The following is a 25139-nucleotide window of genomic DNA, read 5'->3' on the forward strand; positions in this document are numbered from 1 at the left end:
ATAAAAAGTGACAAACACACATAAAAGAGGTTATACATTGTAATCTGAGAGGATTACACTGTATAACCTCAGATCTGACATTTGATGACTGTACAGTGCCTCTTGCCTGCCATTTTACTGTCATTTGTGCCCATAGAATATTTATGCAAAAAATTGTACCACTTTTGGTACAAAATTCCTGACATAATCATACCGCCAGGGAGGTTAAAATGGAAAATCTGGCAAAAAAGTAAATTCTGAAATTTCATCCCCATTTTCCATTAATTCTTGTGGAACAAAAACTCACTGAAAAAAGTGGCCTAAACAGGTGGAAATGCTGGAGCATTTCCACCCGTTTAGGCCACTTTTTTCAATGAGTTTTTGTCTTTATGTGTATGGAATGTTCCACTTTATTTTTTTGGTAACGTTTAACTTTTGCACCTGGCAGCTTCTGTGTCACATGGTCTGTTGTGGGCACGGCTCACAGCTTTATCCTATCTCACAGTGCATTGGTGATACCACCATGGAGGCATGTGAGAGCCTGGCTGTGAGTTGGTTTCTAGCACTGTTCAGACCCTGTTCACACACCACGGGCAGTTGAGTGGTAGGAAGCCATGCTTGCTGAGACACCGTCATGTGGTGCATGAGGGGCTCCTATATGTTCCTGACTGGAAGATATTGGCAAAGTTAGCAGCTTTTAACATCGGCTTGAGGAATTAGCTAGTATTGTCAGTTGCGTATCATTTTAGTGCATTTTTTGCAGTGATTTGTAATTCTTGTGGAACACCTAAAGGGTTAAGGTTTGTAAAATCAGTTTTGAATACCTTGAGGGGTGTAGTTTCTAAAATAGGGTCATTTTTGGGTGGTTTCTATTATGTGAGCCTCACAAAGTGACTTCAGACGCGAACTGGTCCTTAAAAAGTGGGTTTTGAAAATTTTCAGAAAAATTTCAAGATTTGCTTCTAAACTTCTAACGTCCCCAAAAAAATAAAATGGCATTCACAAAATTATCCAAACATGAAGTAGACATATGGGGAATGTAAAGTAATAACTATTTTTGGAGGTATTACTATCTATTATAAAAGTAGAGAAATAGAAATTTGCACAAATTTGGTGTTATTTTTATAATGGTCCTAAAGGTGAAATATGGCAGGGTCCTTAAGGGGTTAAAGGGAGTCTTTCACCTAATCTGAGCGTTTTATACCGCTCAGATCAGGTTATAGACTCTTTAACCCTCATTACGATCATACCTGTCTCTTATCTGTCCCTCGCCCAGATAATGAAAATAACACTTTTTAAACGTATGCAAATTACCTTCTGAAGGTGCCCAGGGGCGGCGTTACCCGCACCTGCGCACTGCTCTGCCCATTATGGGCAGATGAACAGCTTTTCATATTGCGCATGCGCCGGCCAACTAAAGACAGCCGGCCGGCGCATGCGCAATATGAAAAGCTGTTCATCTGCCCATAATGGGCAGAGCAGTGCGCAGGTGCGGGCCAGTTCCCAGCCCGCCGTCCTCTGGTGCCGCTCGTGACGTCCGCCGGCTGGAGGTGTGTTTTTCTGGGCACATCGCCCAGTAACGCCGCCCCTGGGCACCTTCAGAAGGTAATTTGCATACGTTTAAAAAGTGTTATTTTCATTATCTGGGCGAGGGACAGATAAGAGACAGGTATGATCGTAATGAGGGTTAAAGAGTCTATAACCTGATCTGAGCGGTCTAAAACGCTCAGATTAGGTGAAAGACTCCCTTTAAAGGTTATGGCCTCTTTGGTAGTATTGTTTTTTTATTATTTTGGGCTAAAAAGCTATTTTCTACATTTTTTTTAACAGTTTGTGCTCTACAGCCTTCTGGTTTTCACTGACTGCAAAAGGTTCTCCTCCTCACCAAAATCCATCAGAGCTTCTCTGATGGCTTGTTCTGTAGCCGATATCTCTGCATTCCTGACAGCTCATAAACATTCAAATATGACATATAGAATCAAATCAAAAGTTTAGATTGTGTTGGTTTGAGTGCTGAGTCCAATCCCTAGAACGAGGGGAGAGAAGAGCTCGCATACCATGCTCTCTTTCTCCTTGTTGGATAAGACAAGCTCTAGAGAAGACTATGGGTCTGTCTCGATTCTGTTCTCAGCAGCCAGGAGAAAGGGTGCTCTATGTGCAGATTTCTCTCCCCTCGTTCTAGCGATTGTCCTCAGTCAACAGTATGTCGATATCAGGAGCTGCAAAGCCAGTGGGGGACTAATGGAGCTGGAATCAAGTGGCAGGGACCAGGTAAGTATGATCACCACCATGGCTACAGCTACTCTGTGAGGTCTGATATACTGTCGGATAAACCCTTAAAAATCAGTGTAAATTGTAAAATCTCTTTGCACTGAGCTCCCCCTGGTGGAGAAGCAGGATGATAAGTTCATCTCTGGGTACCCTCTAATGCAATAGTATCAACATGGGAGAGGCAAAAAAGAATATAAAGAATTAGTGATGAAAAGGGAGAGGCACCAGAGGAACACCCGCCGGGGCACAGTGCCAGATGGTGTTACAATGATCCAATTAACCACTTCAGCCCCGCTAGGTGAAACCCCCTTCATGACCAGAGCACTTTTTACACTTCGGCACTACACTACTTTCACCGTTTATCGCTCGGTCATGCAACTTACCATACAAATGAATTTTACCTCCTTTTCTTCTCACTAATAGAGCTTTCATTTGGTGGTATTTCATTGCTGCTGGCATTTTTACTTTTTTTGTTATTAATCAAAATGTAACGATTTTTTTGCAAAAAAAAGGAGATTTTTGTGAAACTCACCTGTAAAATCTTTTTCTCGTCTTTTCCATTGGGGGACACAGACCATGGGTATAGCTTAGAGGTATTAGTAGGAGGGACACTATGCAAATGAAAGAGCTCCTCCTCCTCGGGCTATACCCCCAGACTCCACCAGGAGGAACTCAGGCGTTGCACAAGCAGTAGGAGAAGGAGCAAGAAAAAATCATGGAAACCATCGGACCAAGCCATAAGGTCCAACCAGAAACAGAAAAACCGAACTAAAGACCCCTCCTGCAACAGGAATAATGGGTGGGAGCTGTGTCCCCCAATGGAAAAGACGAGAAAAAGATTTTACAGGTGAGCTTCACAAAAATCTCCTTTTCTCGTGCTTTTTTCCATTGGGGGACACAGACCATGGGACGTCCAAAAGCAGTCCATGGGGTGGGAAAAAATATCAGCACCGCCAGGAGGAACGCCCCAACGGTCAAACAGGAACCACAGCCTGCAAAACCCTGCGGCCAAAGCCGCATCAGCCGAAGCCAGTGAATGCTACTGACAAAAATTTGCAAAGGTATGCAAGGACGACCAGGTGGCCGCCGTACACAGCTGAGACGCAGAGGCACGACTGCGTCTTGCCCAGGAAGCCCCCTCCGCCCCAATGGAGTGAGCGGCAATTCTAGCCGGGGGAACTCCACCACAAGCGTGACAAGCCGCGGAAATAGCCAAGCAGATCCAGAGCGCCAAGAACGGCGGACGGAAGCAGTAGCCGCGAGACACACCTTCAGGACCCGTACAACATCCAGGGAATGCAGAGTGCGTTCCTTGGGGTTAGCCGGAGAAGGACAAAAGGAAGGCAGGACAAGATCCTCATCAAGGCGGAAGGGAGAGACCACCCTGGGCAAAAAGAAGGGGACTGGACGGAGCACAACTTAATCCTGGAGGAAAACCATTAAGGCTCCTGATAGGAAAGAGCGGCCAGCTTCGACACCAGTCTGACCTAAAAGCTCGTGATGGGACGTGAACTCACAGCCACTGCATAATAGCCCAGAACTTTAATCACTACGCTATGTAGCTGTATCAGAAGCTATGGTCACAAGGAAGTCCAGATGAGAACAGTCAGAGAGACCCTCCTCAAAGGCTCGAAGGGAGCCGACTGCAGAGCGCGCAGAACCAAATTGAGATCCCAAGGAGACAAAGGGGGAACATACGGGGAACCGAATGCGCCACCCCCGAAGAAAGGTCACCACCGGACCCTTAAGAGCAAGGGACCTCTGACGGCCCGCGCCGAAACCTGACCTTACAGGGAACTAAGCGACAGTCCCTGCACAAGCCCAGACTGAAGAAAAGACCGTACCATCAAGATGGAAAACCGAAGGGGAGGGAACCCCGAACCCTCAAAAAAGGATAGGAAGGCCATCCAGGTACGATAGTAAATCCGGGAGGAAGAAGACTTCCCCGGACTGATCATGGTCCTAACCACTGAATCCGAGAACCCCATCTTTATCAGGATGGCGGTTTCAACAGTCACGCCGGTAAACGAAGAGACCGCAAATTCCGGTGGAAGAACGGGCCCTGAGACAGTAAGTCCTGTCCGTCGGGAAGAGGCCATGGGGCGTCCGCCAGCAACCGAGCCACGTCCGAAAAACCACGCGCGGCGAGGCCACTCTGGGGTGATGAGAACGGTCGGAGTCCCTTCCGCCTCGAACTGGCGTAGACCCTTTGGTAGGAGAGGAAAACAGAGGAGGCTGAAGTCCTGCCACGGAGACACCTGCGCATCCATCCGTACGCCTCCGGATCTCGGGCGCGAGCCAGGACCACTGGGATCTTGTTGTTGAACCCGGACGCCATTAAGTCCACATCCGGACGGTCCCATCTGTGGCAGATTTCTTCGAACCCTTCTGGATGCAGAGACCACTCGCTTGGATCCACCGTGTTGTGGCTTAGAAAGTCCGCTGTCCAGTTGTCCATTCCTGGAATGCAAACTGCTGACAACACCGGAACGTGAGTCTCCGCCCACGTCAGAATTCACTTCACCTCCTGCATCACCATCCGGCTGCGGGTCCCGTCCTGATGGTCGATATAGGCCACGGCCGCGGCATTGCCCGTTTGAACCCGCACTGGGAGGCCCGCAAGGAGAGAGGTCCAATAGGAGAGAGAGAGCGGAAAAAATCGCCCTCAATTCCAGAAAGTTGATTGGAAGGCGAGACTCTGCCGCCGGCCAAATTCCTTGAACCGTGCGAGACTGGAAAACGCCCCCCCAACCCAGGATGCTGGCATCGGTGGCGGCGATCGTCCAGGAGAATGCGAGAAAGGAACTCCCCGACCTCAGGTTCTTTGGGAACAGCCACCAAGGGAGAACTGCCCGAACCCGCTGAAAGGTAAAGGATCTCCTGTTGCGCCAGGCGAGTGTGAAACTGGGCATATGGAAAGGCCTCGAAAGAGGCTACCATAAGACCCAGGACCTGCAAGTATTCCCGAATGGAGAGGCACGGGGAGCGCAGCAGATGCGACACTGCCCCCTGGACCTGGGAGGACTTGAAGGCTGGTAGAATACTTTGGCAGCCGAGGTGTCCAAAATCACCCTCCGGAAGGAGAGCCTCTGGGACGGGAAGAGGCAGGAGTTTGGGAAAGTTACCAGGCAGCCGAACCGTTCCAGGGTCTGAACAGTGATCCGGACGCTGTCCGTGGTCTGCGGTAGAGAGGGGGGCCTCTATCCGGATATCGTCCCGACAGGGCAGCAAAGGAATGCCCCTGGTACGAAGAAGCGCCATGAGCGGTCCAGGACCGTGGCAAGGACCCGCGGGGTGGTCGCCAACCCGAAGGAAGGGCGACAAACTGACAGTGTCGACCCATAATGGCGAAGCGCAGGAATCGATGGTGGGATTCCGCAATCGGGACATGTGATAGGCCTAGGAGCAGCAGGGCGGGCTGACTGGGCCCTCTAGTGCCGGGAAGGCTGGTGCAAAGGAAGGCCTCTTTGCGGGCGACCTGAGACCCCCGGCGGAGGAAGCAGGCGACGGCCTACCAGATGAGAAACGGCAAAAGGCATGCAGAGACTAACTCGTCCAGCTGATCCCCACAAGGCCTGGAAACCCCAAAGGGGAGATTAGCAAGGGAACGCTTGGTGGAGGCGTCAGCGTCCCACACCTTCAATCAGATCTCTTCGCGCTGAGTGACAGAGATGGCCAACCTGCGGGCAAAGAGGGAAACAATGTCCCTAGAAGCTTCACAAAGAATGTTAGAAGCCTGAGACATCTGGAGAACCAACTCCAGTGTGTTAGTAGCCGCATCTCGTACCGCCAGTTCCTGGTGGTGGTGTTGTAACCACACCGAGAGAGCACTGGCTACCCCTGCTGAGTGAAAGGTAGGTCACAGGGACGCGCTGCCAGCGAAAAAAGGACCTGGAAGAGAGTCTATGCGTCTGTCTACAGCATCCTGGAAAGAGGAACTGACTAAGACAGGAAGGGCCACATAATTGGCTAATCCGGCCACCGGAGGATCCACCTTAGGGGGAGGAGACACCTCTCCTCGCCGTCAGCAGGGAAAGGAAAGTATATTCATGCGCTGGGTGGTCGAGAACCTTATTAAGACCACCCCAGGCCCTGGACATGACCGCGGAAAAATCCCTCATGGACCGGGAACATGGTAGTCTCCGACTGCCTGGACGGAAAAAGGGGGAACTCCTGACCAGTGGAAGGAGGAGAATCCCCTTGGAGAATAAAGGTGTCTCGGACAGTCACCACTAAGTCAGCCACCCTGGAGGAGAGCTTAGGCGAGGGGTCCCGCTCCATGACCTAATCAGAGCCGGAAATTCTCCTTCAGACTTGCGCTCCCTAAGGGAGGGGAGAGTCGCCCGAACGCGCCTCTAGACGAGGGGGGGGGGGGGGGGAGAGCCAGAGCCATCCGAGGAGGGATGCTGCTGCTCACGCTCCCTGTTAGTATTCGGGCGTCTTCTGTGGAAAACCACTTAGAGAGGTGGTTGGCGTCACAGGATTTGAAAATGCCCTATAGTCCAAAAAGGACGTGGCTCGTCCGAGCCGGATAATTCTCCTTCGGAGTACTCTCCCTAGGGAGGGGGAAGAGCAGTCCGCAAGCGCCACCGGCGAGGTGAGGGGGGTGGAGAGACAGAGACATCCGAGGTGGGATGCTGCCGCTCACGCTGCCTCTTCGTAGTCAGTCACCCACTGTGGGGACCACTGAGAGAGATGGAGTCGTTAGCGCCACAGGATTAAAGGACATGGTTGCCTTGGTGACTAAGACCAATTTAGCGGCCGCGCTGGACATGGCAGATGCCCAAGCGGGGACCGCAGGCCCCCAGGGACGTGGAGGAGGGGTGGAGGAGGGGGGTAAGGCAGGGATGCAGGTAATACTTATCTGCTCCTGCAGAACTTCTCCCTCGACTCCAGGACCAGCAGGGATGCACCTCATCAGGCTTCTGACTCCTTGTCCAGGAGTGCAGTGTTCTGGTGGAGGGTGGCAGCAGGAGACCCAGTAGCTGGTGGGATACCGGAGCTGCAGGTCGAGCCCGGATCCACTTGTCTTCTTTGGGGGGCAATGGAGGCAGCCAGGCAGCGTCCAAGGACGGCAGCGGGCATTCCACGGGGGACCAGGAAGGCGCCATGCCGACCTGTGTCCCCATCTAGAATAATATAAACAATTTTTGAAGGCTGAAAGGGGCTTTGAACTCAGAAAGCCTGGACATGGGGCAACAGCAGCAGTACCACTGAGCTACCAGCTTGCCTGGCACAAAACGGAGTAGAGTGATGAGGAGCTGCACGGCCATGAGCAAACAGAGTCTCCGGTGTAAGGAGAGTCAGAGCGGCATGCCGAGGCTCCGCCTCCCCTAACGCGTCATTATGGCGCGAAAAAAGCGCGCGAAAATAAGCGCGCGCACGAAAAATAAGCGTGCGCGCGAAAATATGCGCGAGCGCGAAAATATGCGCGAAAATAAGCGCACCACGTGGAGGAGCGGCCTGCCGGCGGGCGCTGAGGGAGCGCAGCAGCCAAGGCCCGACGAGAGAAGCGCTGAAGCCCACAGTTTAAGGGGAAGAGATGCCAGTACTCCAGTGCCAAAATGAAGAAAGTGCCCCATCAGGATCCTTCTTCAAGCTCACCCAGGCAGCCACAGACAAATAGACACAGAGGGAGGGGGAGGGATTGCAACACTTATCTGCTCAGCATGCTCCCTCGATGTCCAGACCAGCAGGGATGCGCCTCTTCAGACTTCTGACTCCAATCCAGGAGAACAGTGCTCTGGAGGAGGGTAGGCAGCAGGCGTCCCAGCAGCTGGTGGGATGCCGGAGCTAACAGGTCGAGCCCGGATCCACTTATCTTCTTGGGGGGAAATGGAGGCAGCCAGGCAACGTCCCAAAGACGGCGGCGGGCACTCCACGGGGGACCAGGAAGGCGCCATGCCGACCTGTGTCCCCATCTAGAATAAAAATAACAAAAAGGAGTAGAATCAGAGAGTGTCAACCTCCTTCACCAGACACTAAGCAAAGACTGAGTTCCTCCTGGTGGAGTCTGGGGGTATAGCCCGAGGAGGAGGAGCTCTTTCATTTGCATAGTGTCCCTCCTACTAATACCTCTAAGCTATACCCATGGTCTGTGTCCCCCCAATGGAAAAAAGCACGAGAAATGACATTTTTCACTTTCAGCTGTAAAATTTTGCAAAAAAAAACGACATCCATATATAAATTTTTCGCCAAATTTATTGTTCTACATGTCTTTGATTAAAAAAAAATGTTTGGGCAAAAAAAAAATGGTTTGGGTAAAAGTTATAGCATTTACAAACTATGGTACAAAAATGTGAATTTCCGCTTTTTGAAACAGCTCTGACTTTCTGAGCACCTGTCATGATTCCTGAGGTTCTACAATGCCCAAACAGTAGAAAACCCCCACAAATGACCCCATTTCGGAAAGTAGACACCCTAAGGTATTCGCTGATGGGCATAGTGAGTTCATAGAACTTTTTATTTTTTGTCACAAGTTAGCGGAAAATGATGATGATTTTATTTTTTTTATTTTTTCTTACAAAGTCTCATATTCCACTAACTTGCGACAAAAAATAAAAAATTCTAGGAACTCGCCATGCCCCTCACGGAATACCTTGGGGTGTCTTCTTTCCAAAATGGGGTCACTTGTGGCGTAGTTATACTGCCCTGGCAATTTAGGGGCCCATATGTGTGAGAAGAACTTTGCAATCAAAATCTGTAAAAAATGACCGGTGAAATCCGAAAGGTGCACTTTGGAATATGTGCCCCTTTGCCCACCTTGGCATCAAATAAGTGTCACACATCTGGTATCGCCGTACTCAGGAGAAGTTGGGGAATGTGTTTTGGGGTGTCATTTTACATATACCCATGCTGGGTGAGAGAAATATCTTGGCAAAAGACAACTTTTCCCATTTTTTTATACAAAGTTGGCATTTGACCAAGATATTTTTCTCACCCAGCATGGGTATATGTAAAATGACACCCCGAAACACATTCCCCAACTTCTCCTGAGTACGGCGATACCAGATGTGTGACACTTTTGCAGCCAAGGTGGGCAAAGGGGCCCAAATTCCTTTTAGGAGGGCATTTTTAGACATTTGGATCCCAGACTTCTTCTCACGCTTTAGGGCCCCTAAAAAGCCAGGGCAGTATAAATACCCCACATGTGACCCCACTTTGGAAAGAAGACACCCCAAGGTATCCAATGAGGGGCCTGGCAAGTTCATAGAATTTTTTTTTTTTATTGCATAAGTTAGCGGAAATTGATTTTTTTTTTTTTTCTCACAAAGTCTCACTTTCCGCTAACTTAGGACTAAAATTTAAATCTTTCATGGACTCAATATGCCCCTCAGCAAATACCTTGGGGTGTCTTCTTTCCAAAATGGGGTCAGTTGTGGGGTGTTTGTACTGCCCTGGCATTTGAGGGTCTCCGCAATCATTATATGTATGGCCAGCATTAGGAGTTTCTGCTATTCTCCTTATATTGAGCATACAGGTAATGAGATTTTTTTTTTCCGTTCAGCCTCTGGGCTGAAAGAAAAAAATGAACGGCACAGATTTCTTCATTCGCATCGATCAATGTGGATGAAAAAATCTCTGCCAAAAAAAAAAAAAATGGAGGGGAAAGGCGTCTGCCAGGACATAGGAGCTCCGCCCTACATCCATACCCACTTAGCTCGTATGCCCTGGCAAACCAGATTTCTCCATTCACATCAATCGATGTGGATGAATAAATCATTGCCGGGATTTTTTTATTTTTTTTTATATATATATATATATACAAAGTGCTTGCCAAAGCATAGGAACGCCGCCTCCTCCTCAGCTCGTATGCCTCGGCAAACGTATCTGTCACTGCAGAGGAGAAAATCCCGTCTTGCAGCGCCGCATACACCGACTTGCGTGTAATCTGACTGCAGCGCAATGCTTCTGTCAGAATGCACATCAGTGCTGCAGCTAATCGATCGGTTGGTCCACCTGGAAGGTAAAAAAAGAAAAAAAAAAAAAAAAAAAAAAAAACAGGCCGCAACGCAATAATTTTATTAACTTTGCAACAGAACATATAAACTTTAACTTTTTTAACTGAACATTAACGTGTTTGCTTACTGGTGTGTTTTTTTTTTTTTTTTTTACCTTTATAGAACAAACCTCTCCTTCCCCATGGGTCAATGTGCAAAGCGCAAAGCGCCCAAAGATGTGGCGAAGTGCGTTATGCACTTTGTCCCATGTGAAAGGAGACGTTTGCAGCAGCAGTGAGTGAATGGGCCCTAATAGCCCTGTGTGCCTGTCCTGGTGAGATGATCCCTATGCTAATAGTGTACCTGTGAGTGGTACTTCCGGAAACACTCTCCAAAGCATAGGGCAGGGTGGTCCGGACAGTCAGGACAGAAATAGCGGGTGTCACGCCTTATTCCACTCCTGCTACAGACACGACATCTTTTTCGGGGTGACTGTTGGGTTGAGGTACCAGGAACGACATTGGGGAAATGTCGCTCGTGTAGACGGCTAACTACACTGGTGGTTGGGGCCACGGAACCTCCTGGATACAGGAGGTTCTCGATGATCTCTTCCTGAAATTTGAGGAAGGATCCAGTTCTCCCAGCCTTACTGTAGAGAACAAAACTATTGTAAAGAGCCAATTGAATTAAATATACAGACACCTTCTTATACCAGCGTCTGGTGCATCGGGAAACTAAATACGGAGACAACATCTGGTCATTGAAGTCGACCCCTCCCATGTGGAGGTTATAGTCGTGGACTGAGAGGGGCTTTTCAATGACACGGGTTGCTCGCTCAATTTGTATTGTCGTGTCTGCGTGAATGGAGGAGAGCATGTAAACGTCACGCTTGTCTCTCCATTTCACCGCGAGCAGTTCTTCGTTACACAGTGCGGCCCTCTGCCCCCTTGCAAGACGGGTGGTAACGAGCCGTTGGGGGAAGCCCGCGCGACTAGTTCGCGCGGTACCACAGGCGCCAATCCGTTCTAGAAACAAATGCCTAAAGAGGGCCACACTTGTGTAAAAATTGTCCACATAAAGATGGTACCCCTTGCCGAATAAGGGTGACACCAAGTCCCAAACTGTCTTCCCACTGCTCCCCAGGTAGTCAGGGCAACCGACCGGCTCCAGGGTCTGATCTTTTCCCTCAGACCCGAAATTTGTGGGTATAGCCTATGGCCCTTTCACAGAGCTTATACAATTTGACCCCATACTGGGCGCGCTTGCTTGGGATGTATTGTTTGAAGCCAAGGCGCCCGGTAAAATGTATCAGGGACTCGTCTATGCAGATGTTTTGCTCTGGGGTATAAATATCTGCAAATTTCTGGTTGAAATGGTCTATGAGGGGCCGAATTTTGTGGAGCCGGTCAAAAGCAGGGTGGCCCCTGGGACGGGAGGCGGTGTTGTCACTAAAGTGCAGGAACCGCAGGATGGCCTCAAAACGTGCCCTGGACATGGCAGCAGAGAACATGGGCATGTGATGAATCGGGGTCGTGGACCAATATGACCGCAATTCATGCTTTTTTGTCAGGCCCATGTTGAGGAGGAGGCCCAGAAAAGTTTTAATTTCGGAAACTTGGACTGGTTTCCACCGGAAAGGCTGGGCATAAAAGCTTCCCGGGTTAGCGGTTATAAATTGTGTGGCATACCTGTTTGTTTCGGCCACAACTATGTCTAAAAGCTCCGCAGTCAAGAACAGCTCAAAAAATCCCAGGGCCGAACCGATCTGAGCCGTCTCAACCCGAACTCCAGACTGGGCAGTGAAAGGGAAAACTACAGGTGCGGCTGAAGTTGGGGACTGCCAATCAGGGTTTTCCAGCACCTCTGGGATTCTAGGGGCTCTACGGGCACGTCTTTGCGGTGGCTGCGACGGGGTCACTACTGCACGTGCCACCGTACCAGCTTCAACTGCCCTTCTGGTGCTCACTACTTCACCAGGTTGTACGGCAGTGCTGGTACTAGGTCCAGGGAGGGCTGGGCTGCTGGTGTATGCCTCACCACGTAATCCGACAGCACCAGCCCCACTCTGCTGCTCTTGAAGCGGATCCTGCGCAACCTGCGGTCTAGCGACACGGGGCCGGGTACGCCTGGTGGTATCAGGGACCTCAGCCTCCTCGTCCGAACTTTGGGTCAGAGAGCCACTGCTTTCTACAGGTTCGTATTCTGACCCGCTGGATTCATCAGATGAGGGTTCCCACTCCTCATCCGACTGGGTCAGAAGCCTGTAGGCCTCTTCAGAGGAATACCCCCTGTTAGACATGTGGGCAACTAAATTTAGGGGTATTCCCTGAGACTACCCAAGAAAAAAAAAGGGGAGGCTAGCAAAGTACCGGAGGCCGCTGCGGTTGATAAAAAATATCAAAACTGATTTTTTTATCGCCGCAGTGCGTGTAAAGTGAATGTGCAGTGATCAAAAAAAAATTATTTTTTTGTCACTGCGGTGGGGCGGGCGTGGGTGGGTGAACGCACGTGTGGGCGACCGATCAGGCCTGATCGGGCAAACACTGCGTTTTGGGTGGAGGGCGAACTAAAGTGACACTAATACAATTATAGATCTGACCGTGATCAGTTTTGATCACTTCCAGATACTATAAAAGTACAAATGCTGATTAGCGATACGCTAATCAGCGAATAACGGACTGCGGTGCGGTGGGCTGGGCGCTAACTGATCGCTAACTACCTAACCAAGGGACCTAAACTATACCTAAAACCTAACGGTCAATACCAGTGAAAAAAAAAAAGTGACAGTTTGCACTGATCACTTTTTTCTTTTCACTTGTGATTGACAGGGGTGATCAAAGGGGTGATCAAAGGGTTAATTGGGGTTCAGGGGGGTGATCAGGGGCTATAGTGTAGTGTTTGGTGTACTCACTGTGAAGCCTGCTCCTCTGCTGGATCCAACCGACGAAAAGAACCAGCAGAGGAGCAGGCAGCCATATAACAGATCATATTTACAAATATGATCTGCTATCTGGCACTTTGATTGGATTTTTAAAAAAATCAGCAACCTGCCAGCCACGATCATTGGCTGGCAGGTTGCTGACGAAATACTTCTGTGCGAAATGCCGGCGAGAACTGCGCATGCGCGCGCGCATAGTCGCGTCATCTCGCGTCTCGCGAGATGACGCGTATATGCGTGACTGTGCGCAGCGCTGCCACCTCCGGAACGCACATGTGCGTTAGGCGGTCCGGAGGTGGTTAAAGGGGTTGTGTCACTTTAGTAAATGGCATTTATCATGTAGAGAAAGTTAATACAAGGCACTTACTAATGTATTGTGATTGTCCATATTGACTCCTTTGCTGACTTGATTCATTTTTCCCTCACGTTATACACTGCTCGTTTCCAGGGATTACAACCACCACTGCAACGCAGATACGACGTGGCCAGGACAGGATCTACTGCAGATCTGTGCCTATGTGCGCTCCCATGATCCCGGTCACCAGAGACGCCGGCACCTTTTCCCTATAGTGTACAAGCACGGCCACTGCTGCTGAATTGCAAGGTGGTCATAACTCGTGGATATGAGCAGTGTATAATGTGATTGAAAAATGAATCCAGCCAGCAAAGGAAGCAATATGGAGAACCACAATACATTAGTATGTGTCTTGTATTAACTTTCTGTACATGATGAATGCCAATTGCTGAAGTGAGACAACCCCTTTAACAACTACATAGTCATCAGACGAGCTCTCCGATGGATTTCAGCGAGAAGGGGACAGAACAGTTCACAGAATCAGTCAAAACCTGAAGGCTGTAGAAGAAAAATGACAGAATTTTTTTTAATCAAAGACCTATTGGATAAAATGCTTTTTAGACCAATAAAATAAAAAAATACCTTCAGGGGCATGCTTGGCCCAGAATTAAAAAATATATGGCCGCTTTCTTCAAACACAGTGCCACCATGGGTTGTGTGTGGCCTGCAGCTCAGCTCGATTTGCTTTGATGGAGCAAACCTGCTATACCAGGCGGTGCCGTTTTTGGAAGAAGTTGTAATCCTGTATAACCAAAATATGACTGTAGGAAACAGTGGTGTGAGCTCCAGCTTCCCTTTAAAGAGGACACGTCACCTCTCCTGACACTTCTGTGTTAGTAAGATCTTACCCATAAAACAGTTCTGGATCACCTCTTCTTACAATACTAAACATTCCTCTGTTATTCCTCCTGCAAGTGTATGAATACATTGAACGCTGGGTGTTACTATTCCACTTGACAATAGAGTCTGCTCCTACACTGACATTGTCCTACCAGTTTTGCCATTGTCAGACCTTATAGGGACCCACCCTACTGACAAGAGGGAATGGTAACGCCCAGTTGTTAATTTCATGTGACCCCAGAGGGGCAACGTCTGATGTGAAGAACATAGAAAATGAAACACATCCTAAAGTAGTCAACACTGCGCCATACAAAATTGTACAATGAAACCCTGATTTGTCCACTCGCTGAAAAGAGGTTCATGTTTTAGCCGAAATGTCACGTACCAGATGAATGCCCCAAGTCTCTAAGCTAATTTATGTCTAGAACCGCACCCCTGAGGCCTGGACGTCAGTTCAAAGTGTTCTGCCAAGGACAATGCCTCTTACATAGAGATGAACCTTTGGGCAGATGAACCGTCTACTAGGACAACTTATACAACATCCGCACTTCCACATCAGTAACACAACCTCCTGCAGTGCCACAATAAAGAGATAGGGTAAAGCTGGTACTGCCCGCTGCACCACAAGGATCTGCTCAGACAGAACAGGCTACAGCAGTTCATCAGGATACCACATACTCCTCACTCATATATAAAATAACAGTCGCCTGACCAGCAAGAGAGAACAGCAAAACTGTCCAATATCCTGAATGCAGGAAAAAAGTGGATAGAATAAATAAAAACAAATTCCTTTATTAACTCAGAACATAGTAGAAAACTATTAAAACCACTAACCCTGGGTTCACACCTAAGCGTTCCTCAAACGCGCGTTTTAGTCGCGCGTTTTTTGTAATAGTAAACGCGCGTTTGACGCGCGTTTGTGTCATTGACTGCAGTGTCCTATGGCCACAAACGCGCGTCAAAACGCCCCAAAGAAGCTCAAGTACTTGTTTGAGCGTCGGGCGTTTTACAGCGCGTTCGTACGCGCTGTAAAACGCCCAGGTGTGAACCCTTCCCATAGGGAAGCATTGGTTTTCATGTCTTAAGCGTTTTACAGCGCGTTTGAACGCGCTGTAAAACGCTCAGGTGTGAACCCAGGGTAATATCCTGAATGCAGGCACCAGGAGAATCCGAGTTGCATGTAAGGCCTGGCAGTGCAGGTGTATGGGAGCAGCATGTGCACAGAATCCCTGCTATCTGCTCTCTGAACCGTCACACCTCCGTTCATTAGATAAGGCCCTGTTCACATCACGTCAGTTTGTACACTTAAAGGGGTTATCTCACTTCAGTTAACAGTATTTATCATGTAGGGAAAGTTAATACAAAGCACTTACTGTATATACTGGCGTATAAGACGACTTTTGAGCCCTAGAAAATATTTTCTAGAGTGGGGGGTCGTCTTATACGCCGGGTATGGCGGGCGCAGCAGTGCCGGGACGCCCGAATTATCAACAGAGAGAGCCCGGGCTATTGCCTTGTATCCTCAGCAGCTGAGAGCTGCGATGTAACCCACGGCATATGCCCCCCCTGCGCTGTACCTTGTATACCGCCCCCTGCTCTGTACCTTGTATGCCTCCCCCCCTGCTCTGTACCTTGTATGCTCCTTGTACCGCCATCCTCCCGGCCGCTCGCATCTCGCTCCTACGCATGTGCGAGATTTCAGGCGGCGAGCGTGGATACACGGGATCCTCACGGCCGCTCGCATCTCGCTCCTGCGCATGTGCAAGATCTCCGTGCGGCGTATCTAAGTGCGGGGCAGATGCGCATATGTGAATGTGAATATGAAGAATAACATAACCAAAAACATGTTAAGGGTATAGGTGGCACATGTTTAGGGTCTGGGAGGCAGGACAAGGAAGGTGGTGGGATGCAGGGATGGTGGTGATACCATGGGATGGCGGTGGTACCTAGGGATGGTGGTGGGATGCAGGGATGGCAGTGGTATCTAGGGATGGTGGTGGGATGCAGGGATGGCAGTGGTATCTAGGGATGGTGGTGGGATGCAGGGATGGCAGTGGTACCCAGGGATGGTGGTGGGATGCAGGGATGGCAGAGGTACCCAGGGATGGTGGTGGGATGCACTAATGTACTGCTGTGTGTTGAAAAAGGGGTAGTCTTATACGGCGAGTATATCCCAAACTCTATATTTTCAGTGTAAAAGTTGGGGGTCGTCTTATACGCCCAGTCGTCTTATACGCCGGCATATACGGTACTAATGTATTATGATTGTTCATGTTGTTTTCTTTACTGGCTTGATTCGTTTGTCCATCACATTATAAGGCCCCCTGCACACGAACGTGTGCTTCCCGTTGCCGTATTGCGAATCCGCAATACATGGGTGGCATTCCGTGGGCATTCCGCATCACGGATGCGGACCCATTCACTTGAACGGGTCCGGAGATGCGGAACTGAAGCACGGAACGGAACCCTACGGAAGCACCACGGAGTGCTTCCGCGGGGTTTCATCCCGTACTTCCGTTCCGCAAAAAGATAGAACATGTCCTATCTTTTTGCGGAACGGCCGGATCACGGACCCATTAAAGCAAATTGGTCCGCGATCCGCTGCGGCTGCCCCACGGACTGTGTTTGTGCATTGCGGCCCGCATTTTGCAGGCCACAGCACGACCACGGGGTGCACACGGTCGTGTGCAGGGGGCCTAACACTGCTCATTTCCATGGTTATGACCACCCTGCAATCCATCAGTGGTGGTCGTGCTTGCACACTACAGGAAAGACCGCCAGACTCTAGTGGCTGGGACCGTGCAAGCGAATATAGGCACACATGTACAGCAGATCGCGTCCTGGCCACCTCGTATCTGCGCAGCGGGTCTGGATACGAACAGTGTATAATGCGATGGAAAAATTAATCAAGCCAGCAAAGGAGGCAATATGGACAATCACAATACATTAGTAAGTGCCCTGTATTAACTTTCTCTACATGATAAATGCCATTTGCTGAAGTGACACAACCCTTTAACATAAACAAGAGGATAAGCTTCCGGTGTACATGCTAAACGTATCCATAAGTCTCCATTCACCTGATGGAGGCCAATCTGGCTGCATTAAAAAAAAAAAAATTTTTATTTCAGTGCATTATTTTTTTTGTCAATAAATGTGATATGAACAGAGCCCAACAGAGTGATTTTTTTGTTCAATCTTTAGAGTACAGCAGGTTGTATGCGGGCAAGCCAAGCTGACCAGTAGCCACCAAAAGGTCACATGATTTTGCAGTAAAATCATGGGGCCATTGGTTGCCACAGGTGGGCATGGCTTGGCTTCCTTCAACTGAAAGGACATGCACATTCATTCAAGCAGAAAGTAACTGGGGCAGTAGTCTAAGGCTAGTTTCACATAAGCAAGCGTCGTGTTCCCAACTTGCAACGTGAGTATGCAGCAGCTCCTGTCCTGAACTTCCAGCACTGCCGGGGTCGCATCACATTATACTGATTTATGATGCTGTGTAACCCTTATAGCACTCAGTGTTATCCAATACATTCCAGACCTCTAAGGGTTAAATAGCATAATAAAATCAATATAATGCTATGCGACCCAGTCAGTGCTGGGAGGTCAGGACGGGAGCTGCCACATACTCACGCCGCAAGTCCGATGCGTGGAACTCGCTCGTGTGAAACCAAGCCTAACACTACACTATATAGTGGAAAGAGTCACTCTTATATAGAACCATATTTTATGAGCCAGGTAAGCAATGGGGGGATGGGAATATTTATCAGGTAAACTCCAGGGATGTCTAAAGTCTGCAGAGATAATAGGAATTATGTAACTATATAAACAATAGAGGGTAATAAAAAGCTAAATATACTGAGATCTATACATACCTTTAAATTTTTGCAGCTTTTCATGAGATATTTGACATCATAGATCACAGGAAAAAATAATCGAAGAATTTCAAAGAAGTCTAGCTCAACCTCAGGCAGGTTGGAATTAGTCAGTATCTTTATTAGATAGCCAAAATCATATCCACTGAAAAACAATGAGAACACCCATTAAAAACCACGCCAAATATCAGTGACGATAAATCTCTAGAGTATAGAGCCAGCGGATATACTATGGATATGAGTAAGAACATTGTGAGTGAGGTGTTCAGACACAAGTTCACCATAAAATTGCCAAATAGATGCCCTTTATATGAGCTATAGTGTCAAAATATTATGCTTTATCATGATTGATCTACATTAGTATCTATGAAGACCTGCAACAGTAATATAGCTAAAACTATAGCCACAGTGACACCAAGTATTCCCCTGAAGGACAAATCTACCTAAAGCCCCTTTACATAGACCAATTGTGCAGGCAATTATCAGGAACAAACCGTTCATTTCCAATAATCGCCTAATCTTCACCTCTGCAGAAATGATGGCTTATCCCCATGCAGATTAACAGTTTTTGGGCAGCAGATCCCTGTTAAGGCTAGTTTTACATACGTGTTATGGTATTCAGCATAGCCGCATACTGCCGGAGCCCACTGACTATAATGGGACCTGGTTTTTTGACTGACTGAATCTCAGGACTTCAGAAACCAGCCAAATCCCTGCCAAGATGTAGTCTGGCAGTGGCATAGGCCTTATACGGCTATGCTAGATATGATTAACTCCAGCAGGCTCTTCCTCTGCTGGAATAGCCTGCTGGATATCTTTATGTTCATATGTAAAAGTAGCCTAAAACAGGATGTTCTGCTGCCCAAAAATGATAATTCTGGTGTCTGCATTAACAATGCTTTCACCTGATGAACAAGCATTTGCATCTTTCATTGGATAACTGGCAGAACTTTTATATAGGACTATTATCAGGAACAAGCGTTCCCGATAACTTCCCCAACTGTCAATCTGTAAATGGGCCTTTAATTATACAGTAATATACGCTCTGCTGCTCTATGACAGAATAGACAGAAACAGACAATTGAGGCCTGGTCCTTTTTTTTTAATTTAAGGCCGAATGCACACGGCCGTGTTCCGCGGCCGAGAGCGGTCCGTGGTATGCCGGGCTGGATTCCTGTTCAGCGGCAGCATGAAGCGCACGGCGTCATAGCAACCAATGACGCCGTGCGCTCCTGCTCTGAACAGGAATCCAGCCCGGCATACCACGGACCGCTCTCGGCATTCGGCCTAATACTCACTTTGGGGCGATTAGTCCGCTTTTAGGCAGGGACCTGTTAGACCTCCAGAGAAAGTTTCCCATTTGCCTATTAGCAGACTTTTATTCCCCCTTGGACGACATCATCAACATGTGAGAAATCCAATGCTGCAGCACCTGACATCCAGTAATTCTCAAGAAGTGATGTGACACTCAGATCGCCTTCATCATTAACGTTGAAAACCGCGAGAGACCACAACTATGGCAACAATTCTTACACTCTGTACTATATCCCCTCTGATGTAGCTGACATCCAATTGAATTGTTTGACTTTCTGTTGTCGGTCTTTATATGTGGGATCATTTTAGTAAATTTATGATTAAAAGTTATGTTTTCAGGGTAGCTCTTGACAGTGATATTCTAAATACTCACAGGTAAATTGTTGCTCTCCTGAGTGTAATGGTGTACTGATCACCTATATGCTGGTTTATTTAAATTGAACAATATGAAAAAAAATATACATAAATTCCAACCATGTAGATATAGAATAAACAGAAATGGATGATTATTATTTTCATGTTAAAGGGGTTGTCTCACTTCAGTAAGTGGCATTTATAATGTAGAGAAAGTTAATACAAGGCACTTACTAATATATTGTTATTATCTATATTGCCTCCTTTGCTGGCTGGATTCATTTTTCTATGTGAGAGAACCCCTTTAATACTCACAGGTAAACTTTTGTTGTGCCCTGTGTATTGGTGTACTGATCACCAATATGCCAGTGTAATTAAGGGGGTTGTCCGAGTTATGGAAAAAAAAAAAAAAATGATGCAAAAAATGAATAAATATATATATTTCCTCATTTCCCTGGTTCTCTTCTGGCCCCTTGTTTACATGAAACAACAACAATCTCTGCCCCTCCCCCTGCTCTTCTAAGGTAGTGGATACAAGAGCTGCCCTGAGTGACATGTCTGCCTGCTGGGAGAATCAGAAGCATGTTGTAGGTGTAGGACTACAAGTCCCAGCTGTATAATGACACTGCTAAGGGAGTGGATACAAGAGCTGCCCTGAGTGCTGGGAGAATCAACAGCAACTTGTAAGTGTAGAACTACAAGTCCCACCTGTATAATGACACTGCTAATACAAACAGGATCTTCCCCCTACCTTCTTGTGCAATGCTCTCTCTAGTCTGTCAGCTCCTGTGCCCAGAAGTGTCACTGCCTGCAGCTACCCAGTCTGTGCAGCTGAAGGGGTTAAGAATCCTAGGAGAGAGCAGACAGCCCGGCAGTGAAGGGGGGCGTGGCCAGCACAGTGACGTCTTGTTTACAGGCTTGTAAACAAACTTTAATCAGAGTACGGAGAGAAGCTTACATCACAGGTCATGTGACCCTCAGTCAAATCTGATAAACCAGGCACAGATAAAGTGAGTTAATTGTAAAGCTGTTATATTTGCCTAGTTAGGAACAAAGAAAAAACAAAAAAATAACTTCGACAACCCCTTTAAACTGAACAATCCCCAAAAAATAAAATTCTAACTGTGTGGATATTAAAAAAACAAAAATGATAATTAAGGGCCAGGCCTGACGCTCAATTTCCTATCACTCACAGGTAAATTGTTTCCCTAGCCTGTGTACCAGTGTACTGATCACCTATATGCTAGTGTAAATAAAGTCAACAATCCCCAAAAAATAAAATTCTGTGTGGATAATAAATAATGAAAATGATGATTAAGTGTCAGGCCTAATGCTTAATTTCACATTATCACTCACAGGTAAATTGTTGCCCTAGCCTGTGTATTGGTGTACTGATCACCTATATACTGGTTAAATTAAATTGAACAATCCCTCCCAAAAACTTTATTCCAACAGTGTGAAGATACAATAAACATAAAGGGACGATTGAGGCCTGATGCTTATTTTGACGTTAACACTCACAGATAAATTGTTGCTCTACCCTTTGTATTGGTGTACTGATCACCTAAAATACTGGTTTCATTAAATTTAATAATCCAAAATCTCCGGAGTCTGCGGATGACATAGTTTTAAATTAGAGGGGCAAAGGTTTAAAAGTAATATCAGGAAGTATTACTTTATAGAGAGAGAAGTGGATGCATAGAATAGCCTTCCTGCAGAAGTGGTAGCTGCAAATACAGTGGAGGAGTTTAAGCATGCATGGGATAGGCATAAGGCCATCCTTCATATAAGACAGGGCCAGGGGCTATTCATAGTATTCAGTATATTGGGCAGACTAGATGGGCCAAATGGTTCTTATCTGCTGACACATTCTATGTTTCTATGAGATCTGTGAAAATCTCATCTAACCTGTCACTGTGAATGCAGTGGATTTTCTGTACAGTACTCTGCTGCAGAACATCCACAATGTACAATCCTAAAATTGTGGCTTCCCAGATCAGGATTTTTGATGCAGTTATTGAGGTCAAAGCCAGGAGTGGATTCCAAAAGCAAATTAGACTTTTCTTTATAGGCATCCTCAGTTTTTCATCCACTCTTGGCTTTGCCTTCAAAAATTGCATTAAAAAAACTTGAACATGGAAATCCACTCTTATGGTGAAATGCATAGCTTGTGTAGACCTGCATGAGACTAGTTGTTATCGTGTTTTATATCACTATGCAAATAAAGTTCTAAGGCAGAAGCAGCAGTGTAGTATTCAATGGTGCAGGAAACGGAAACCATCAATGAGTGCAGATTATATTCTGGATACACTGCATTTTCTGTGTGACCACTGTACAACGGCACAGACCACAAACTGCACTCCCCACGACTGTCCATATCCATGTGAGGAGAATGGACACATTATCAGAGACATTAGAGGCTGTTCGCTTAGTAATCCTAGAGATGATCCAGCTCAGTCCTTGAAGAATGAAATCAAGGAAAGCCTGGAAGGAGTGGACGCTATTAAAGAAGTCAGTAAGATCAAAGGGTAATGGGGAAGAGAAAAGGTTACACCAGAACATGCATATGGCTGTGTGGATTGAAGGGTCGTTGTGATTTCCAGCCATTCATTACCTCTTCTTAGACGTAGTGCAGCTTTGTGCTTATTAACTTTGGTGCTTTGCTTGAACTTTGAGAAAGTCATGAGGGAACCACCTGATCTAGCGTGCGTCACAGCGCTGACAACTCATTTCTGCAGGACACAGTTCTTACTGCTCAAGGGTTCCATGAAGTGACACACAGAAGCCTTGAGAGGCATGTTCATATCAGTAGAGTTTTCCTACTTCATCTATTAGTACAGTATATAGAGTATAGTGTAATATACAGTAGTATGGTATTCCAGAACACAGCAGGAGAGATTCATTTATACAGCACATACCTTGTCTATGAATCTGTCATTGTCTAAGGGCCCTTGCACACGACCATATGCCCTCTGAGATATACGGTCCGTGAGCGGGTCATATGTCCCGGAGCGGCATTGATCGTGCGCACGGGAGCACACAGGGCTATTGTCCTGCACTGATAAAATCATATGGGTGCAGGACAGTAGCCCCACGGGCGGCCCGACGTTCACAGCATCATTGTGATCTATGATGCTGTGTGCTCCCGTGTGCACGATCTATGCATACTGTCGTGTGCAAGAGGCCCAAAAGCAATTATCTGACATTTTTCTAAGTGTGGGTGGGAAGAAATAGCATTTTCCTATACAGTGAAATAAAAGCGTATGCCAAAAGGACCCAATGAATAGAGTCGCTCTATGGAAGCAAAGAGCTGCCAAGAGAGTTTGAGTGCCCAAATATCCTTCTTATACATCCCCACAGCCCCCCCAAGTCATGACTGACAACTGCTGCCCCTAAATTGTTACAGTCACTATAATACTTTAGATTATTACAAACTTATCTCCTGCATGGCCCACAACTGACCTCTACTAGCAGACACTGCTTGCATGCAAGGCCTTCTGCACACAACCATATCAGGAACTAATCAATAGTGGGCATGATTTTTAAAAACATCATACCTTTATTTAGATTACAATTAAAAGTAATTCACGAGTGATGATACTCAGAAACAAAAACAAACAAAAAATATGTCAAATATTATGAATCCACTAGTGCGCAAACAATTAGGAATATAGGATAGCAGAGGGAAATACAGGTAGGGAGAGTCTTTCCCATTTCAACCCTATATATCCAAACACATACTGATAGGGAGCTTAGATTGGAAGCCCCATTGGGGACAGTTGGATGCTAATGTCTGTAAAGCGCTGCGGAATATAGTAGTGCTATACAAGTGCATAAAATAAATAAATATATCCCTCAGCCCAGAGACATCCACAAAATCGTAGAGACTCTCTCCTCATGCCTATCCTAACCAAACCCTATTCAACCCTATAAAATCCCAAATACTGTAACCTCCCACACTAGTACGGGAACAATTAGGGATATAGGATGGCAGAGGGAGATACAGGTAGGGAGAGTCTTTCCCTATTCAACCCTATATATCCCTCATTGAATAGGGTTTGGTTAGGATAGGCACGAGGACAGAGTCTCTACCATTTGGGGACGTCTCTGGGCTGAGGAATATATAGGGCTCCATTTTGTTCTGCCACTGAGCAAGGGTTGACATTTGCCAACATATAAACCTGTATGTTCTCGAAGATTTTGAAGAAGATGGAGATCACTGACCTGTGGAAAGAGAGCCACTTCACCCCTTCACACAGCACTACGCCGGAGGTCATGAACAACTCTGCAAAATAGTGAGTTTCAATGCCTTCATCTTCATGTTTCTTAAACTGGATCCCAGATGAAGTGAGCAGCTCGATGGAGTCCTGTGCATACATGTCTTCCCTGGAGAAACAGGAAGGGTCCATATTTATCAGCAGATATTAAAGGGGTTATCCAGTAATATATAATGATGATCTATCCTCCGGATAGTTCATCATTATCAGATCGGCAGGGGCCCAAGTCCCAGTTCCCCACGGATCAGTGGTTACGGAGCCGGCATGCTCACCGGAGCTCTGGGGACCGCAGTGGGCTCTCAGCAGTTTTCCAAGCACAGCGCCGTACATTGTATAGTGGCTGAGCTACCCCATAGCCATGTGACTTATGTACAGTGATATCATCCGACCTAGGAAGAGGCTGCGGCGCTCACTGAGCTAGGGATAGGTCATTAATATTTATTACCGGATAACCCCTTTATCTCTCTTCTGCATGTAACATATATAACAAGGGAAAAAACAGGAGGAGATTTATCCAAACTGATGCCAAGGAACACTGCCTCAGCTACCCATAGCACCCAATCAGGTTACACCTTTCCAAAATAAAAGGATCAATGTGATTGGTTGCTCTGAGCAGCTAAGGCAGTATTCCTTAGCACCAGTTGTGATAAATGTCCCCCAGTATATCCCTTATAAATGTATTTTATGGTTAAAAGAAGCCATGGAAACTGCAACAAAACAGAGGCTATGACTGATGTTACATTTTAAATGGGTTAACCTTCGAAAAGTACTCACCACCTATCAACAAGCCCCAGCAACCATGGAGGGTGGTCCCCAAGTACCCTCTTTGAATGGAGTGTTAGCATGCAGTCGGACCATTGCTCCATTCAGAAATATGGGATTGATCCACATCAGTCCTACAGAAGTAAATGTAGCAGTGGACTGTCATGCACACTACCGCTCTATTCAGAATGAGGAGTCTTGGGCTCACTGGTGTCCCAGCGGTCGGACCACCCA

At 47.2% G+C, this 25139-nt stretch overlaps 1 protein-coding gene across 6 annotated transcripts in view; it reads right to left on the reverse strand.

Annotated features, from left to right (window-relative positions):
* Nucleotides 1–25139, reverse strand: part of CNOT7 (CCR4-NOT transcription complex subunit 7) — a 48548-nt gene that overhangs the window by 9352 nt on the left and 14057 nt on the right. For all 6 annotated transcript variants that reach the window (XM_044299560.1, XM_044299564.1, XM_044299575.1 and 3 more), the window contains 2 exons: nt 24091–24252; nt 18199–18343 (listed from right to left, as the gene is read on the reverse strand). In XM_044299560.1, the coding sequence (XP_044155495.1) occupies nt 18199–18343; nt 24091–24252 (307 nt within the window). The remainder of the gene's footprint in view (nt 1–18198; nt 18344–24090; nt 24253–25139) is intronic.

The sequence above is a fragment of the Bufo gargarizans genome, chromosome 1 (assembly GCF_014858855.1).
Source record: "Bufo gargarizans isolate SCDJY-AF-19 chromosome 1, ASM1485885v1, whole genome shotgun sequence".
Lineage (NCBI taxonomy): Eukaryota > Metazoa > Chordata > Amphibia > Anura > Bufonidae > Bufo > Bufo gargarizans.